Source organism: Bactrocera latifrons, unplaced genomic scaffold, assembly GCF_001853355.1.
Source record: "Bactrocera latifrons isolate USDA-ARS-PBARC rearing strain unplaced genomic scaffold, ASM185335v1 scaffold_11, whole genome shotgun sequence".
NCBI lineage: Eukaryota > Metazoa > Arthropoda > Insecta > Diptera > Tephritidae > Bactrocera > Bactrocera latifrons.
This window is the reverse complement of record NW_017534519.1, coordinates 434,583-454,580: the sequence shown is the minus strand read 5'-3', so window position 1 is coordinate 454,580 and position 19,998 is coordinate 434,583. Positions and strand designations below refer to the sequence as shown.

Genomic DNA, 19,998 nt, shown 5'->3' with positions numbered 1-19,998 from the left:
TTAACTGAAAAAAGCTAATTTCGTCATGTAAGTCCTTGCGCCAGCTTTATAGGTTTTTATTTTAGCCCACGACTAAATGAAACAATGAGAATCTGTGACCGCATAGAGTCGTTAACTACCTGTAACTTGATACAACAGAACATGTGAGTATTTATATCAAATTGATAAAAATCCAGCCGTGTCAGCTATTCTTACTGAGAGAGTAATTCCTGGCTCAGTTAGAGCAAGGGAAGAGGGACAAGTGAACAAAGAAGAGAATCAGCTGACATTGAGCGACCACCGATCATTGTGAGTCGCTAAGTTATTACAAAATGTTTTCTCGAATATTAGACGTTGTAGAACGAGAAGATTTCTTCATATGTGACCTGGTCTCCGGAAAGGGGGATTAGGTGTCAAAAAATACAAAAAATCAATTTTCACTTTTTAGTTGATTCGCATGGAAGATGAGATTTTTAACAGCTGTTTCCCAGAAAACTAGTTTTCGCACGTTRGCTMYCTTTTCGTAGACCAGGTCACATATAATGAAAACTCTTCAAACCGTAGAATAATCCTTTGGAGTATATAACATAAAGTGTTTACAGTGTTTCCTTGTGTAATAGTGTTATATAATACTATAATAAAATTCCTACATTGCTTACGCTCTCAATCCTTGGTATTTTTTTTAATTCCAGCTTTAAAGCTTGTTGTGGTTAAATTAGCTKAGAACAACCGTAGTTGATGTTAGCGATGAAAGAACGAAAAAAGTGCAAATATTCGTAAGGTAGGTCACGGACTCAGTACTCAGTCAACCACAGACACAAATATGCGAATATTTTGAGTTTTAAATGAAAAATATAAAATATGTAAAATTATTTTCAGCGAAAAAATCGCACTGTAACTTGATATAACTTTTATTCTTTCACATAAATATCATTCGTTTGAGAATTGCAAGCTCTTGAACTCGGTTTTGATACGAAAATATTTATTTTGTGTTACCTGATATTGACGAAGTTGGAAGGATAGCATTTCTAAATTGGCACAGTTTCCCCAAATTTCTTTAATTTGCAACAATGTAAATGTCYCTTTAACTACCGAACCAGATGCAAGAGGTAATGGGCGGCGCCGGCAAACGCCTTGATTAACTTTTAATGTTTTGTGGCACTCAAGTTGGGTTGAAACAACACTGCTCCTATTGCCTGTGTTTATTTACRTACTCTCGTTTACAAAAAGATTCCACTACACACTCTTGGATACAAATGTTTGCACAAAAAGTGAGCAACGAGCTGTGCACAAGTAAATTGCTGAGTCTCAGTCTGACTGACTTACCGCCTGTTAAGCAAGCGAAGTGATTGTGTCAGAGGCGAAAGAGGGCTTAAGGCTGGCACCACCTCGCTTCACACCTTTCGCTGAGCATTGAAAATAGTAAATACTTCTTTTATATTTTATGTAGATTTTTCTTGTGCTCTCTATCCTGCCCTCCTGCTAACTCCCACTCTGCTGGTTGGTGAATTTTCCGAAAAGGATGTTGTACTGAAATTATAAGTCAAGCATAGGATCCGAACTTCCAAGACTGCATACTATTTTTTCGCATTTCGAAATATGCAAATATGCATGGGAAGCTCCAAAAATAACACAATAATAAAAATAACAGAATAAAACACGAGCACAAGGAAAATCGCAAACAAAATAACACCACACAAAGAGGCTTCGAATGAATTCGTTTAGAGGCAACAGTCGAAATTGTATATTCAGTCGAGTTGGTAGGCAAACAAACTTCGCACTTACAATGTAAATGAATACCGGAGAGGCATTTGCAAATAAAACAAGGACCAACCGAATTCAACACATACACTCATATATATATATATATATGCAAGAGAAATCAACTACAACAAAAAGAGGCACACATTAGTCAACTTGAAGTCGACAAGGAGAAAAAACATGCATAACAAAATCGCTTTACAACAACGACGGAGCGGAAAAGCAAACGGGAAACGAGCGACAATGCAACAAAAGGGCGAGCGAGCGAGCGAACGAACAAGCCAGCGAGTGCACTATCAAAGGAGCAGTCATTGAAGAAAAGGCTTTAAAGCCAGTGAATGTGTAAGATCCGAGTTGTATGAGCAACGTTAATACCGGAAACGAAATGCAAATTTTACCTAAGCGCACCCAAAAGGCAATCGAGTCAACGGAGTGGCTCGGCAGGTGTCAGGTGGATGGCACGAGTTTGCAGCTAGGCAACCGCAAAATTTAACAGTTTGCAACTCGGAATTTGCTCAAAGTTATTTTGAAGGAGTTGTTCTACAAGCTGCACCTTATTCCCTTTTGAATATTTATTCGAGGGTGCTTATAATGACCATTGGAACATTGGAGCAGTGCCAAGGATGCACAGTTATGTGGCAATTGAAAAACAACTGCAGGCGTTCAACTGGAAATTGGCTGTCTTATTGTGCGGCGTGAATGAGAAAAACTGGATACACAACTTGTAAAATAATAAATAATTTATATGATATTAAATATAATTGAGTAGATATTGGCCTGCGCGGCCACATCGCTATAATCAGCGAAAACATCCACGCACTGTTCAAGGCCTCCACTTGTATTGAAGCGGCAGCTGGCTAAATCGGACTAAAAGTCAATGAAGATAAATGGAAATATGATATCTACTTAACAGGACTCCGACCTCAGCGGTGATAACTGAACAGGTCTGAGTATCGAATATAGAATACAAGCCACTAATAGGTCATACGCATCCGTATGATACTGCTTAAAACAAAGCATTTAAAGTGGTCCTATACAAAATCAGAAAGACTAGCTTATAAATGGTGAAAGTATTGTTTGCTTTATCAAAGCGCAGCGACTAAGATGGCTCGCAGAAAACCATTGTAGAGGTCACAGCATTCATCACCGCGATCAAGATGGAACTCGTGGAAGTGGAGGACATGTAGAAGGCAAATGACCGAGATCAGGAAAAAGCCAATGTGGTTGATGATGGTTCATAATGTAGACTTAGCTTTATTCCTGAAGTTTGTTGAGGAAAGTTTTCCTAGTTGGTCTGAGAGTTTGCGTAAAGTTTTTATTTCAAGCATTTATTTCCAATAGCAGCGAATGCATTTTCATAAGTCAAAATAGTGTTCAATCCAATAATGTTTTTCCAGTTATTGGATAATCTCAAGTGCATGTCTCCAGAAAATGTTGGGCATTTATTACAACAAGACTAATTTTGAAGTCTTATTAAAGAAGTAAATTGTATCAAATGACRTTTATTGGAACTGAAGATTTTCCAGTGCGCGATATGTTCTTTCATGTGTTGAACATATAGAGAGCGACAGACTTCAAGCGACATCTGTCAAAAATTAAAATGCACACGTTTTATAGGCACAGTGATGTCATCGTGCTGCTTTTTACGAATGTTTCTGCCATTTTTATCAAAATTAATGTTTATGTTAGTCATTATAAATAGATTCTTGATCTATTAGAAACATCCTTCGTACATACAAAAACTATGGTATATTCCAGCGCACATTTATATAATATTATTTTTCCCACTAGTGTAGTGATTTTCAGAAACAGCTATGTAATCTTATTATTTGGTAAGTTATATAACTGAAATCCAATTTGAGTTATGTTCTTGTTGGTGGTAGTCTCAGTGGATCCTGTATACAAATGACATTTGTGTGTTAGACGAAAAGTGCTTGCATTCAAGAAAACTGGGGGGAGAACCAAAATTACGTCAGGCTTCGTCAAAATAAAAGAATATTGATGAGTTACCTGTAATSTGGCTGTTAGTGGCAAGCACAGCACAAGCCTAGAAATGACAATAGACATTTTCTGGTGGCATGAATATGAAGGAATTTTGATCTACAAGCAATACTTAGCCAGTCAACGCACATCCTTGGGACTGAAAGCAACAGGAGAAAAATGCACACTCCCTGCGAAGTGAGCAACAAGAAAGCTTTAGCAGTAACGCAAGCAAAAGTATCATATTTGGCCAGTCCATCCACAACAACAATACAATAGTGCAAACGCATTTGTGGTAGCGAGGCGATTTGGCTCTGTAAAGTTACTGGAAGTGGATGAGGATCTGGTTGCTGCCCTATAACAGGCAATAACACTGTTGATTTAGTATCTAGCGATATTAGTGCAATGCTTCAGCGGTTGGTACCAGGAATAAAGCAATGGAGAATATGCAATTGAGCAAGTGAAAGTTTCCACAAGTGGCTCAATACAGATTGATGAGGCACACAATGAAGGCAGAGTGAAAATTCTTCATTCAAATAACTATGTCAACAGCGATTGCCACTTTGCTACCTGCYATGGGGCATAAGTGAAATTGTATGATAATAATTTCATGTGTTTGTAAGTCATGTTGGCCATTCACACACACTTCATCACAACTAACTCTGCACAGAAGCTTCTCTGTTATTTGTAACCTTGGATCTTAAGTTTTGTTAGTAGAGTGATGCTGATGCAATTTCAAAAAGTTAATCAGTATATAATAAAAAGTGGTACAGAAGAACTCATATAATATATGTAGTATGAGGCGATGTAGTCAATAAGAAGGCTGTAATGAAACGCTCCAGCTCTTTACGGATATCTCGAAAATAACAAATCTTACGGCGCTCATGTGAAAACAAATCGATCATATCATCATTTTTTAATTCCAAAAATTCTTCTTCTTTTAAATTTTCTATTTAACGTTGTTTTGGATAAAGTTATAACCTCAATCTCCAACTCAACATAAAATCTTCGGACGAATACTATATCCGATGTAAAGGAAAGAAACAAACAGCTAAATATATATATATGTATCTTCCTTATAAAAAGTATTCAACTCACTTCGTCAGCAAGCCAGAGATCGTACTCATGCGGAATTCCTCAAAGCAACTGCTATCAATAGCCCATTCACTTTCAATTAAATGGTTGCAACTCCAACGGAATTTCAATAGAGAGAGCTTTTATTGGTGTTTGTGTGTGTGGGTGTGGAAGGGTAGAGCGCATCAAATCATGCAATTTAATCAATTTAGAAACGTACGGCAACAAGAGCAGAAGGCACTAATAAAAGCTCTATTGCATTGGTAGTGGCAATACAAGTTCTTGCAATCACTTGGTTAAAATTTCGCTTACGTGCGGCATGCAACATGCGTTCCGTAGTTGCTCCATTTGCAATAACAGCTGCCACACGGTCTGATCACCTTGAAGAAGTGCCGTTTTTTACTTATCCCTTTTTGTTTATATTTTTTGCAGAGTCTTACCTTCAGCTGACAAGCGCTGTTGTGCCGCCGCCTTGCCGKAGGTTTAGCGCGTCCGCTTGCAGCAGCAGTTTTGTGGAAATCGAAATGCACAACGGCGCTTTCAGTGCTCGACAGCAACGCTGTGGTGCACGCCATGAAATGGAACCGAGCGAATGAAAGCTTAGCGGATTAAAATGTTTACGTGAATTTGCAGCAGCGGCGTGACATCACATGTAGGACAACGGACAATCCAGTGCCGCCACGCCAGCACGCCGCGCTATTACCATGCTTCGTACTGCTGACACCGCGGCATATTGTGTTTTTTCTCAGCTCGGGTGGCTGGTGGCTGGTGGCTTTATCTATTTCCAATTGAAATCACACCATTCGGAGGCAATAAAACACCGGTGGAGGGCAACCCGGCAAGGAGTGGGTCAGCACGTTCGCCGTAGCAATGAAATAGTAGTTAAGTAAGAAGCATTGCAGTGAAGGTGAGATATAAAGAAAATGCAAGAGCAAAATAAAAATAGGAATCACTTGTGGTATTTCGATCGGATTTCGATTGCTTAATTGCAATTTAATTTACTGATTGCGAACGAAATTGGCAATTATTTCTTAATATACGGGTATCTCGAGCACAGCAACTGCCATTTCTGCAATTCCTTTTCACGTGTGTGTGTCCACGTGATTGGCACTGGCCTTTGAGTCAAAGTTGAAGTACCACTGTTGGTAACTGTTAAGGACTCCTCCCAACTGCGCTAAACGAGCTCATCCATGCTCACATACATCCACACATTGTTTGTAGTACAGCAGCCAGTTCAAGCGAAGTATCATCCAGCGAAGTAATGGCCTCCCATCTATACTTCTTACAATGTTCCGTTTGGAGCTTGTGTGGGGGGAGTGAGGGAAAATGAACAAGTGAAAATAGCATCAGCTAATGAAAAGCATTACTCCGTTTTAATCTGCACAACTGTCATCCTCGACTGCTCCCTATGAGTCCTTAGTGCTACAGCCACAGCAGCGACTAAATGTCAAACCATTGAACGTGCTCCGTAAATAAGTGAGCAGCCCGAACGTGTGTGTGCTTGAGTGTGAGGCTTCCACRTAGAAGCTAATGGATGCAAGTTTTGTGCGAACCTTGCTTTATTTGCYATTCAGTTTTATTAAATTCTCTTTTATAGTTAAATAAATCAAATTACGGGCCAAAATTCGTGAATRACTTTATCTTGGAGAACTAAAACACTTATGAATTCCACAAAACTGCAGGCAAGTCAGTGTTTCAAAACTAAAGGCATCAAATAAAAAAWTTCGGATTTGTTGAGCATTTTGTTCAAGTTTATATTTGAGCAAACGAGCTTCGTGAAGAGTGAATGCATTTAAATAAATAAATTTTGCACCTGCCAATAAATTATTATGATGGCGAGCCGCATTCGCCTCGGCCGCAGTATATGCAAACCACATCGTTCACTATGTGCACACACACGCTCATTTACTTCGCTCTTTTCCGCCCTTCGACAGACATTGTCCCGGRCATGCACCCATCCACAGGCAAGGCTTAAAATACTTATTTGGCTAATAAGCTCTTACAACAAAGAAAACTATAAATTRCATAATTTATGACTTGTTGTTGGCGCAGCAGACAAACTGACACACACACACACACAAATGGGTGGCGGTTGCTTGAGAGGCGCTGCAACCAAGAACCGCATTGCCTCGAACAAAACAACGCATAGTTGTGCTTTGTTGCTTGTTTCGGGAAATTGTTGTTTTTGTTGTCCTTATTTGTAAACTCTCTCAATAATTGATATTTATTTGCATTCATGGGACCGAAAATCCATGCAGCGCCGCTAACGGGAATCGAAAGTGGCGAATAGAGAACTAATCTCCTTGAACTTTTTAATTAAACGGAAAGGCGAAGGTTGCATATCGTGGAAGAAGTCCTTGAGACTCGTTTTGTGTTGTAAATATCACAATTGAATATGTTCACAAATTCATCGATCGTTTTGTAAGTTCCATTTTACGCATCACAAAACTGAGTATAATTTTTTCTCAAAGCTTCTTCACTGCTTATGTAGCAAAGCTTTTTAAATCAATTATGAATATTTGATATAAATTCTGTAAGCTAAAGAGGCTAAAATTCATTCAATTAAATATATTTGGCACTTTATATAATATYTTGCATAGAGTAGGCGCTCATTGCTAATTTAAGCTCTGTTTATTCCCAGAACGCCTTACCACATTGCACTCTGCCTCCTTAACGCTAACACAACCCTCTAATATTTTTCGTGCCACATGCTCAATGCTTGTCATTGCTGCGCTACTAAAGAGACCCCTGGGCCTGCTCAGCCTAGACGAATCGAACTGACCCGTCACAGGAGTGTTGTCTAACGGCTGTGTGAACTTTCCTCTACAAGTATACGGAGTATATGTACACCTAGCAATGCTGGTTGAATGTGTGTCCYACACAWACCTACTACTACTACACGTACCATACTTAAAGCTAAATGTCTGTAATCAGAAAATCGTGTGTTTTATTCTTTCCAGACTGTGTGTTATGGTCGTTGAGCTCTTGTTTTAGTGTAAGCGTCTACACCCATATTGTGGTATAATAATATTATACCCGGTAATCCTTCCGCTCTCGTTGCGGTCGACGCCGGTAGGTGGATACGGGCAACAAGGCAATGTGAAATGTGTGTGTTGGTGTGCGCGTATGTGGCATGTGTGGCCTGTGGCATATGTTTTTACGCACAAAACTTGCTGCCAACTCGAGATACTTTCTCTTTGCAATTCCTTGGCTTTCTTGGTCCGTTGGCTGTCCGCTTTGGCACTTAGCTGAAGCCTTTGTTATTGTTCGCTCACTTGCTCACACAATACAAGCTTATTATTACATTTTGMTTTTTGCCTGCACTTAAAACATCGATTTAATTAATTTGCTCATAAATTGTGCGGAGGCTATTGTTTTCGGCACATTAAACAAATGAGAAAAATGCCGAAAGGGGCACAAAGTGTCGACTGCCATACAATGCGCGTATGTATGTGTGCGTGCTATTTTTCTTAGAAACCCCTGCTGCCCCGCTGCCCTTCTGCCCTTCTGCACAACTGACCCTCTGCCGAACTGCTTGACTGCCACCATGGCCTTTCGTGGAAATGCTCCAAAAGCGGCGCAGACATTGTAGCCGGAACTAGCCTGCTGCAAAAATTTCTCCTCCGAGCGGATGTGTATTAGCGCTTACGTATAATTTATAAAGCTCTAAATACAATGTAATCAACATGCCGCAAATTACCATAAAGCCTTTTTACGCCACACAACGGCTGGAATAAATAGATATGTGCGCGTGTTCGTGTTCGTTTGTGTGTGCTCGTATTTGCCCGCTCGCCTGGAGCTTTACTTTGATTGTGATTAAGTTGAAAAGTTCGCGCAGACTTTTTCCTCTGCCGCTTAGCAATGAGAAATGTGTTGAAATTCTTGGCTCACAGGCGAGAATTCTCAATGCTTTACACTTTTTCTTTAATTTCGCAATTTCGCTGCAAAAGTTCATTAAAAAAAGTTCAATGCTGTCAGCCGAAAATAATATCTTAAATCTCACGTTTGTTGGAAAAAAAAGTTATTCGCTTTATTTCTTGGTTTGAGCTGCGCGCAAAAAAGTGTCGCTCGGGTGTCTCTAAGCGCGCTCTCTGCGGCGTGTGAGTAATGGCCGGGTCATTGGCGAACAACTTAAAAACGACATATGTGGCTTTTTATTATGCATACAAGTTACATACGTGCACATATGGTATAATATATATAGATTATTTCCAACAGGCTTCACTTATGCTTGTCTTTACATCGCTTTTACAATGATTTTCGTTGTTTTGTGATTTGGCACCTTGAGCACTCTGCACGAGATTTGCGATGTTGAAAGCGCCTGCGGGTCATGAGTGTATTATGATGGGAAAATAGAAGAAATTYGGAGAAGTTATCCGAAATCTTAAAATTTAAGAATAGCCAATATTGCTAGCTTCTCGTTTACATGAAGAAAAGTTGACTCTGTCGTCATATACCGTCAATATAACACAATTAGACGTTCCGAGATATCCTACGATTGCAGCTCCCTTATGAAGGCTGTTTCCAATGAACCACCAAAGTCCRCAAGACCAAATATGCATATTTTTCAAAATGCTATGAGTACAACCTTTCTAATGTTCACGTGAAGTTCGGTCTCTATTAGTGTGTTTGTTTGTCATCCGAACATTTGTCGGACGATTTTTACCGTAGACATACAATTTTTGGTTTGCTTAAAAYAAGTGAAATTTTCTTGGTTTTCATGGTCTGCAGAGTCATTGAATATGTGGCATACGTCTTTTGTGGAGTCTATTTTATYACGAGCACAAATATTTGAGTGACAGTAAGCATTCTGTGAAGGTCGCGAAGTCATCGAAATCACCACCTAAACGAAACTGTTTACCAATCAGGCAAATAACGTTCTAAAATTATGTCGAAACCAATAATAAAAAAAAAAAAAAACACAGAAGACCACCTCAGCCGGGGCTTATAACAAATTTATAAAAAAGTGAACTAATGGTTTTGATGCCTGAGTTGGCTCATCAGCTGATCTGAGCTGAAGGCAGTAATRAAGACTTGTATTAAAATACGTGAAAATATAATTTTCATTTGTCAGTCCGGGTCAAATTTGTCACACATAGCCATAATATTTCTGCCAACCTTCCCTTTTACATTACATTCACATTAAGTGGACAGTTTTACTTACCGCCTCGTACTTCACATGTCAACACAATGTTGTCGCCCTCGAGCAGCGGGCCCACAGCACCGGCGACATCACGTCCAGAAGCATCGTAAACCATAATTTGATGTGGAGGAACTGCAGCGAAGGAAAGACGAAAAGAGAGTAATGAAAACACGATGTCTACATGTGTATAAATTAAAGAACGATTTTAATCACAACGAAGCATGTGTGAGGGAGTTATATGTTCATCTCTATATATGTGTGTGTGTGTTGCAAGATGAGTGCATGCACACTTATACATACATACATATATTAAGAGGTGAATGTGCACGCAATTAGTGCGTGGTGCGTGGTATCTGAAATGACGTATTTACGTGTTTGGTGGACTTAGGCCCAGTGTGTATACGTACCAATAACCGTTAAATTAATTCTATGATTGCGCGTGGGAGAGTTCTGGAAATCGACGCGACATCTGTATACCTGTGGGACAGAAATGAAGTGAGTTAAGCTCAATTATGTTAATGGACATTTGAGTCTCGAAATAAAATGTTATACAATTAAACAATAAAGAAAATTATTTTTGGCTTCTGTATCGTTTTCTTATTGACAGGAATTTGATATACATTATACTTGTGTGCAGACTTATTGGTCTTCGTTTACTTACGCCTTCATCATCCAACTGAACATTCTCGACCGTCAATTTTGCAGGTTGCTGATTGGTAATGAAGTAAGCGCGAGGTCCAAACGAGTTGGTGTCCGACCAATACAGCGCCTTTTCGAACGCTCTCCCCCGGACATCGAAACTAGAAGGTAACAATAATATTTATAGAAATATATGTGACAACTCAAGGCTTCAATTTATGGGAATAAAGCAGTATCAATCTTTTAATAATATTGAAAATCGCTTTTCATTTCTTGCTTTGGGGTTTAAATTAATTTTTTTGGAATTAGTGTACTTAAAATGTGTGTTTATGAGAACTACATATGAATCTATTTACAGCATATTACTGCTTGTGAAATGTAATGTTTACTGCAAACCAAATTTCTGCCAAATTTTAGTTGGAAAAAAATTTACAAAAAAATRTATAATATATAAAGATATTCCCAAACACAGATCAAAAACTTAACCTCCCCAGCAACTTCGTCTTCTTTTATTGCGCCCATATTGTTGCCTAAGCCACTGATGCGTATGTCTCTCGCATTTATGAACGCTTCTAAGTACTCACTTATTTGCAACATCGCTGAATTCATTTCCCAACCATTACGGTCACCTAATTTATTGGGCCGTGTGATGATGACAATTGTCCGCGGCAGCGATCCATAAATTTTGTCCGCTCTGAAATAATGTTGTTTTGAATGCCTCGTTCTAATTTGATGTSTTATCGGCATCGCAGATGGGCATTTGATGTTTCTTCCGGCTCGGCAAGAGCTTTCAATTTTTTATTGACTTGATTACATACATAGTATATACATTTTACATACATATATACATATTTGATAGTGTATAAAGATTTATTTCTGTCGTATTGTGATAACATTATATTCAATAACATAATATAGAGCCTAAGTTAGATCTAATATTTAGAGAGGTAAGGAAACATCGCACAAAAGCCAAAAAGATTTATGAGCGCCGAAAAAATTGTTGAAATTGTTACCAAATACTAAGAAAAAACATATTTCCTCCTTAATAATTGTATTTAATTTCACTCCACTCTCACCAAATGATGCTAAGATTGCCTAGAGTTCGCTACCCTCGGATRTCTGTTTGCAAACAAGCATTTCATGTAGTTTACCATTGTTGCAGGCCTTAAGACAAATCTAAATAACTATTAATATATGTTTTAGCTTTCTTTTGGGTAATTAAACCTTTTTATCTCTTTCATAGTACCAGCCCGGTAAAAAYAATGTATCACCATATAAGCCAGAATTAATACAGTAAAGCAATTTTCCAATGAACAGTCTATAGATTTTAGTACCGTTAAGTTTTCTTTCGAGTCGAAAATATTTCCCAAAGCTTCATGAGCTCTTCCACGGCTGGTAACTAAGTATACAATACTTATATTAGTAACTTAAGCGAAGCGCATAGCAGTAAAAAATTAAATGGCAGTGCACTCGCACATTAGTTAGCAGGGTGTAGAGGGCGCGTAGATGAAGGCATTGCCCTGATGGCCAAGTAGCTGCATTCAATGGAAATAATTTGTGGATGATGTTACTCAGTTTACATTTACTAAAAGTGTGTTTTTGTTGGTGCTGGGTAATATCAGCAAGTATCCGGTAAGTAAGCGCCCACAAGAAAGTAGAAAAACAGAATTTGTCGGAGAACAGCAAGCATTTGCTGAAAATATTTCCTCCGAATTTTTTCGAGTTGCTCGCCTTTTTTTGCACCATCACACACACACACACACTCCCAGAAGGAGAAGAATGTAGAGAAGGGAAAAGTGAAAATGTGAAAGAATTATGTGAAGGCATACGCAGCTGAGGGAAAAGTTTGCCTAGTAAATTTTGAGAATTTGCTCGGGTGTGAAATTCGCCATAGACGCTGTAAAAATATTAATTTTTGCCTGCGCCTGCGAATGAAACCGTACAAATGAGCGTCGGTGCTGTTGGTTTGTGGGCATGCATCATGGACGGCAGCAGACCATTGTAATCGTCAACTCTCCGTCTCATCACCAGCTGCGTGCAGCTATTCCGTTACGGCATTATACATTAAGCATTTATTTTGCTTGTTCGTGTATACATTAGTAGCGTTGATAAGAAACATAAATGAGGATGTGATGGTAATAATCTCACTTCAATACACAACAGAYACAAATTCGTTGTATTTATTCTTTTATTCGTGCTCATTCGGTTGCCTGTTATTTCTATTAGTCTGGCAACTAACCCAGCAAGCATACCATAGTTACCGACTCGAAAATGGTAAGATAATTAAGAGTTTCCTTTAGCGTAAGCGGGCACCTCGAGCAATAATGGGAGACCATTATGTGCCTATATAAATTTTAAGATCGGTTTTAATGTTCCACCGATTAGGGATGAGTTTGAGGAGTTCACTCTTAAAGATTGCAGTAATCCCATGTTAATTGTAAGATTTCGGTCACAGACAAGTAAGGCAATCAAAATTTTTGGTATWATATATATTTTTGGTCTGTCTAGCACCATTTATATCTGAAATTGTAATTTTAAATTTTTACTAAAATCCAGTGCCTCTTAATTTCTCCACAGATTTTTCGCTTATTTCTATAATTTTCAGCATAGAGTCGTCTTAGCCCTAAATCGGTCGCTGCGCTTGTCTGGTTGTTTCATTGTCATCCCCAGTGCGGGTGTTTAGTTAGTATACGTTCCGCTGCTTCACTCTGCGGTGTGTCAGTTGTACGCCTCTRTGCTTTCGTCGCTTTCAACTACCGACTGCTCCTGCGGCCGCTGCGACTACGTCGACAACTGCCTTATTAGCATTGTCAACACAATTGTCCTCTTCAATGTTTCGCCTTTGTGCATATACTCGCACCTTCGTCCAGTCGCKCGACTGTGTGGTTTCAATGCGTCCTACGCTGCCGCCGCGCGCTTCGCTCTGTCGTTCGTTCGCGCTCCGCTATTGTTTGCGYCTTTAAGTGGTTTTTTATCATTTCACCGCTGACACAATTTATATCCTTCGCTCATATTTCTTGTGCTTATCACGCCGAGGATGTCGTTATTTGTGTGAATTTATATCTGCACACACACACACACACTCCTTGCGTACGTGTGTGCGCGTGAATTTGAGTCGGCGAAGACGTTGCGTTTGCGTTTGCGTTTCAGTGTGATTGCCGGTGTCGCCATTTTCATACTTTTTGTGAGTTTTTCGCTCCGTAATTTTTAGTCTTTCGCAAGCGCTTCAGCCACGGCATCTGCTTTGTTATGTATGCACTTTAAATACGTCAACGCTTTTAATGCTTCTCTCTTTCTCGTCTTGTCTTGTTTCCTGTGGTTTTGTGATTTTTTTTTTTTTTTTTTTTTTTTTTTTTTTTTTTTTTTTTTTTTTTTTTTTTTTTTTTTTTTTTTTTTTGCGTGAAGAATCACATATTGTCTTCTCCATCTTTGGGGATTTTCTCAGCAGTTACTAGACTTTTAATGGGGCTTTCTGCACTGCTCTGTCCTTTGTGATCAAGGAAGTGGAAGTTAAGTTGCGTTTAAGTGATAAATTTATACAATTATCCGGCGTATTCKCCATTGCTTTGCGACTATATGTACGCGTACGGGTAAGGACTCATTTGTAAGGCGCTCTGCGTTTATGATGATTGCAAGATAAATGCGTCGCGACATCTTTAAATGGCTTCATAGCTACCGTCGGTATATTTCGTAAATTGGGCGTAAAGGCAAACGTAAACTTGAACATTTGCTCTGCCTTAAAGTTGAATTGGCGTTTAAACTTGATTAGATATTTATAATATAGAGGTATATTCTATAAATTTGACTCTTTCTTCTAAGGAAATTTCACACTTATTGCAAAGTATTATCGCTCAAAAATACATTTGAAACTTTTATAACAGACATTCCGCTGAATAAGATCATTTTATAAATATAAATAACTATTCCTATTGCATTGCTATAGCCATACAAGCGTGTARGCTGCTCGATTATCCTCTTTAAAATACATATTAAAATAATCAATGAGCGCGTAGTGCGGGGCGTATACGTAACCACAGCAAACATCAAAAGTTCAAACTTAACGCGCGAAATGACCCATAAAAGCATAAGCAAATTACGTTAAATTTTAAAATAGTAAAGAAGTTCGGTTTTGTAAAGGCGCAACGGTCATGGCAAAACGAATAACGTTTTTGTGGGCAATTGAATATATTTAGAAAAGTTTTTAAWGTTTCAAATTTCCTTTGGGTATTCATGTGTATTGCACCCAGGCGCACAATAGAGTAGGCAAGAAACTTTAAAAGCCGCGCACATACACATATGCACGTACGTATGTGTGTATACAGGCATATGAGGTAAGTGGAGATGGACGAAATATCGTGGAGAGCACCGAGCCACGAGCAAAACAGAGCGAAAATGATACTGGAGCTGACACAACGCTTCTGTTTAGAATTTGCTTAGCAAAAACTCTACATATTTGCTTAGTTAATATAAACACGTAAGTTTCGAGCATACCTACATATAAAGAAACACTTTGCACGCCACTCCCGCCATTTCTCGAGCGCACGGCCAATGGCCCAGTGGAAACTTCAGTAAAAAGCGGAAAAATTGAAAAAAAAAAAACGTATACAACTACAACAAAAACAGAATGCGTTATTTTTCCATTTTTTATTTTCACTTCCTTGGCGACTTCCTTTTGTGCGCCCTTTCCATGTGCCTTTAAGTGTGCGCTTGTGRGTGTGCTTTCGCCTTGAAGCGTATTCTTTGTTTGTCGAGTTTTCAAACAATTAGTTGAGTTTTATTTATTTTACGTTAATTGGAAGTGCTTTATCTTGCGCTTGAATGCATGGGTTAAATTTCGCGTAACTTTCAAAAGCACAAACAACATTTGGAGTTGGAAATTTAATGGCGAAAAGGGATTTGGCGGCAAACTTTATGAGCGCTGGGAAATATAATAAAATAACGYCAAAGTTTAGTGCGATATTTGGCCTTTAGAAAATACAAACAACTTCACACTTAAACCGGAAATCTCGGTAAAATTACGAAAATTTAAAGGGGAAGGTGTCAGCAAAAGCGTTTGTGTGTCGAATAGTACATAGCAACAATTTGCTGCATACTCGATTGCTAGCTGTTAGCCCCGATTTTATATATTTTTAAARCGAATTTTGAACTTTTACAGTTATCCGTACAAGAGTAATTATTACTTAAGTTTGATCCCGAATGCTTTCGTACTTCTCAAATTGTATTAGATACTTTCCAAGGGAGCAATTTTTATGATAAAATTGTGAAAAGTTCGATATTCGGTCAATAGTTCGTGAGATATACCCCAAATATCGACTTGAAAACAACAAAATTTTATAATCAAACTTGTAAAGTGTTGGCTAAATTGAGCCAATTCATCATAAATTGCTGCAATAGAAAGTCAAATCAATTTTGTCGAAATAGCCACTTTTATGGCGAAATTCACAACTATTCTCACACCCGGTCCCTTTATGGCTAATGTGCTCAATACAATCAGCGGCCAGGAAACCCTTTTCACACGTGACAATTTTACTAAATCACTCGAGCAATGGCACATCCCCCGAATAGTTTCATAAAGGTAAGACATTACGACAAAGGTCGCAATTCAATACACAGTCGCTTGACAAAATAAGAAAACGAGACAAAATGGTGGACGCAGCAAATAAAGGGATATATGGGCAAAAGAGTGAAAAGGCGTGAAGTCGAGAAAATATTATAAAAGCAGGCCGTACCGAATAGCAATCAGAAAAGTGCGGAACGAACATTTTGCTCACATTCGAATATGTTTCGAAAATGAAATAATATTTTCATACACTTTTATTGTCTATTATGTACGCTCCCAGGGAGGCGACAGCKTGAATTTATGATGCTGCGCTTGCAATAGGAGAAAGCCTTCAAAGGCACACATCCCCGCCGTGGGTGCGCAATTGTGCCGCTTAATCCCAGTGCAAATCGAAAAAATGGCATTCTAGCTGGCGTTGAACCAGAAAGAACATCCGATTGCTGCCTGAATAATTTTGCGACAATATGTGCCGAAGTGTTGACAGCACAAGTGCCACGCACGCACACATACATACGTTCACGTGTCGGAGAGGGGAAGCAAGATATTTTCAAATATGGCCAAGCGGAGTGGCTGTTGTTGACTTCAATTATACGCCTTTCACTCAAATCACACTTACTCACACATGCACTTTGGAAGGCGCAAAAATTGGCAACCTGCAAAATACCAAATTTATTTTTTTATAAGTTGCACACATATGTACTCACGCCATGTATGTGTGTTTGGTAGTGTGTAGTTAGGCGGAACATAAATAATAAAAAAGGGTTGACATTCAACTCCCGAAAAYATTGCTAGCAGGGCAAGGTGCTGCAGTGTACTGGATTAACGGGAGCCTAAATGGTGTACAAGCGAATTTTTCGGTGATCGAAAGGTGGAACGCAACAACATGGAAATGTTTCACAGCAATGTGATATGTCAACGACGGCAGTCGCAATGAAATGAGTAAACTGCCAGGCCCTTAGGAAATTTTTTGAAACAGGAAAAACGTGTTTGTCAGAAGTTTGAAATTATTTGTCGAACCTCGGTCATGGCTGCTGAATCAATTAGATTCTAGAAATTTGCAAAACGGAATTCGAATATTATCTTCTTATATATTTGCGAAGTTTTCAACTGGCAACATTTGTGGAGATTATGATACTCGACAGAAATGTTGAAGCTTTGAATATCTTACCATACAACTTATCTTCAAAATGCAAAATCAGAAAGTATCACAAAAACGTCAACAACAAACAAAAACTTTTTCCTGTTTCGAAATCAAAAACTGATTTTACATGCCAATTGAGTCATACAGCTCTCGGTCTGTCTATAAACTGGTTTACTTTCATGTCACTATTTATATGATTAACTGTTAAATACAATGAAAATTTAATTTATGAATCAAGGCAAAGGCGGTTTTGTCAATATAAGAATCCAAGGGATTGTACTTGAGGTTTAATTTTGAATATGTTACACAAATAAATGCCAATTTAAGACTTTTTTCTCAGTTAGGTTAAAAGCACCTGATAGTTCTAGCTAAAAAAAATGTTCTTTACCGAAAAGAAGTAAGTTTACCAAAACTTAACCAACAAATGGCTGCCAGCCAAACATTGAGAAAATGGCATTTCACTGAAAATTACAATTGGAATTACGCTSCCAACTCGAATCACCATAATGCACAAATAAAGATTCCAGTTATGGCAGGACATTTGTATGCAGTTTGTCTTTTATTGCTAATTCAATAGTTCGAGTTCTAGAAGTTTGAGTTATGAAGTTCATCTGTATTATATTTTTTGGGGGAATTGTGAATGCAAGCGTTTGTTTAGAAGACACTGACGAACCGGCCTTACGACTTTAGTTGTACGCGTTTTTTAATACTGTGTTCATTTAATACAGCTTTCCCCACATTTCTTATTTATGAATTGTTTTTGATTATTCTATCTGCTAAATTGCATSAASCTGTACACAGTGTGCTWRAYTTTGTTAAAATCGATTCAGTARTTTAGGAGTCTATCACGGAGAAACACGTGGTACGTAATTTTTATGTATAAATATGTAGTCTGTATAGCCTCATTCTCTTTTACGATCCAATGYTGCCTTTGAACAAAACTCTTAATTTTATCAAATTTTATCAAATTTTTATTACAAAAAACAAGAAATTCAAACCTTTTACTTATTTTTATAAGTTCCTCTACAAATGCAATTGTTTTCTCGCAAGGAGCATGTTATTCCTTGTGCTCTAATGGCATGCTTAAGGTTCATCATATCGAATATCAGGAAAGTTAAAAGGCAGATAGTTTAATGTCAAGAATTAGTCGGCGATTACTTGCGAACATGCAAACTGTAAAACTTTTCTGCCAGCAAAAATGCAACACTAACTTTATATGTATGAGAACATAAATATGTACGTACATACAAAGAATAATTCGGAAGAAAACCCTTCTCCACTTAGCCGGAAAATTTTTGTTGCCAAGATTTGACATAAAATGCCTGCAACAAATAATGAAGTTTGGTCTTGAATTAGCCACTTCACAGCTAGATACTATCTATTTCTATTTAGTGACAAATWATACCTTATCTAAGTGCCGGTGCGCTGTGGGGGAAATTAGCTGAAGCAAAATATGAGGGGTTTGTATCTACCTCCAGATGTTTGGAAACTGTAAAAAGCCCCACCATGGCTTGTTGCAAAACTGCCGTTTGTTTCGCAACACTCTCCCACATAATTTATATAACCTCAAAGTTAATGCCGGCATTGCGTTTGTACAGAGGATACCACCGAAAGGAGCAGCTAAATTAGAAGCAAACACCAACCTTTTAACGAATAAAAAATRCTCTACAAAAATAGTCAATGTAAATATACAGAAAGATATTGCTGCTATCAAAAAATTAGCAATTCAGATCACACAGCCAACAAGCCTGCCCCAACCCACCGCGTGTYAACACAAACGCCCAACTTACACAAATAATCAACCGCATGTTGTTCAGGTGCGGACTCGTGCCGGGACCTGTTGTTGGCGAAAAAATGAACGAAACGTGTTCTATCTGCACTCGGGTGTAACGAAAGTGCGCAAAGAGCTAGACGGCTGGATGGCTGAATGGCTACGGMAACTGGAGCTGGAGCTGGTTACTTGCAAGCCTCTCTGTGTGAGCGCASTTAGCCATCCACAAGCACACACATATTATATGGGCTATATAGAACAGCTGGCATGGCGTTGCGAAGAAACAGACAAGTAAACAAAAGCATAAACAAACGCAATCAAGGAGATGTGCGATAAGCAAGTGAGAACGCCATACTCTAGTGCCACGAGCGCGTGTGTGGCTGAGCCGGCTAGAAGTGTTGATAAAGGTGCGGATTAGTGCGTTAGTAACCACACACACACACACACACACACACAAATACTCAATGAGTACGTAGAAGAAATACTAATGAAAGGTGAAACGTAAAACTATATGCGTAAAGAGCGATTTACGAGGAGTGCCAGGCATTTGCCTAATATTTGGCACCTGGGCATGCTTGGCGGGCCGCTTCATTTCGTTACGATGTGTTTACGCCTTGAGTTATGCTTTCAACTGCGGCGCCAGCGGTGACCAATGTAGGATTTAGGTATTTTAAAGAATTCAAAAATTACTTTGATTTTAAAGAGCACTTGAGTGATGTTGCTAAATGGTTCACAGCRGTTGAAACTTTTCTTGTTGCCATATGGCAGCAGTATGTGTACATAAGTACCTCAGAGCTGAATGCAAAGCTTAACTATAATGATGTATAAAGAAAAAGAGAGATGGGGAAAATAACCGGTTGCCTTATTTTTGCTACTTAACAATATGATATCAATGTAGTCTTTACATAAGAAATTCAGTGGTACTGATTTCTCCTTCTAGTGGAAATAAT

The 19,998-nt window shown here is 38.6% G+C and overlaps 1 protein-coding gene across 1 annotated transcript in view; it reads right to left on the bottom strand.

Annotated features, from left to right (window-relative positions):
* Positions 1 to 19,998, bottom strand: part of LOC108971960 — a 144,545-nt gene that overhangs the window by 36,716 nt on the left and 87,831 nt on the right. The window contains exons 3-5 of the mRNA XM_018938331.1: positions 10,599 to 10,737; positions 10,345 to 10,414; positions 9,959 to 10,069 (exon numbers count right to left, since the gene is read on the bottom strand). Of these exons, the coding sequence (XP_018793876.1) occupies positions 9,959 to 10,069; positions 10,345 to 10,414; positions 10,599 to 10,737 (320 nt within the window). The remainder of the gene's footprint in view (positions 1 to 9,958; positions 10,070 to 10,344; positions 10,415 to 10,598; positions 10,738 to 19,998) is intronic.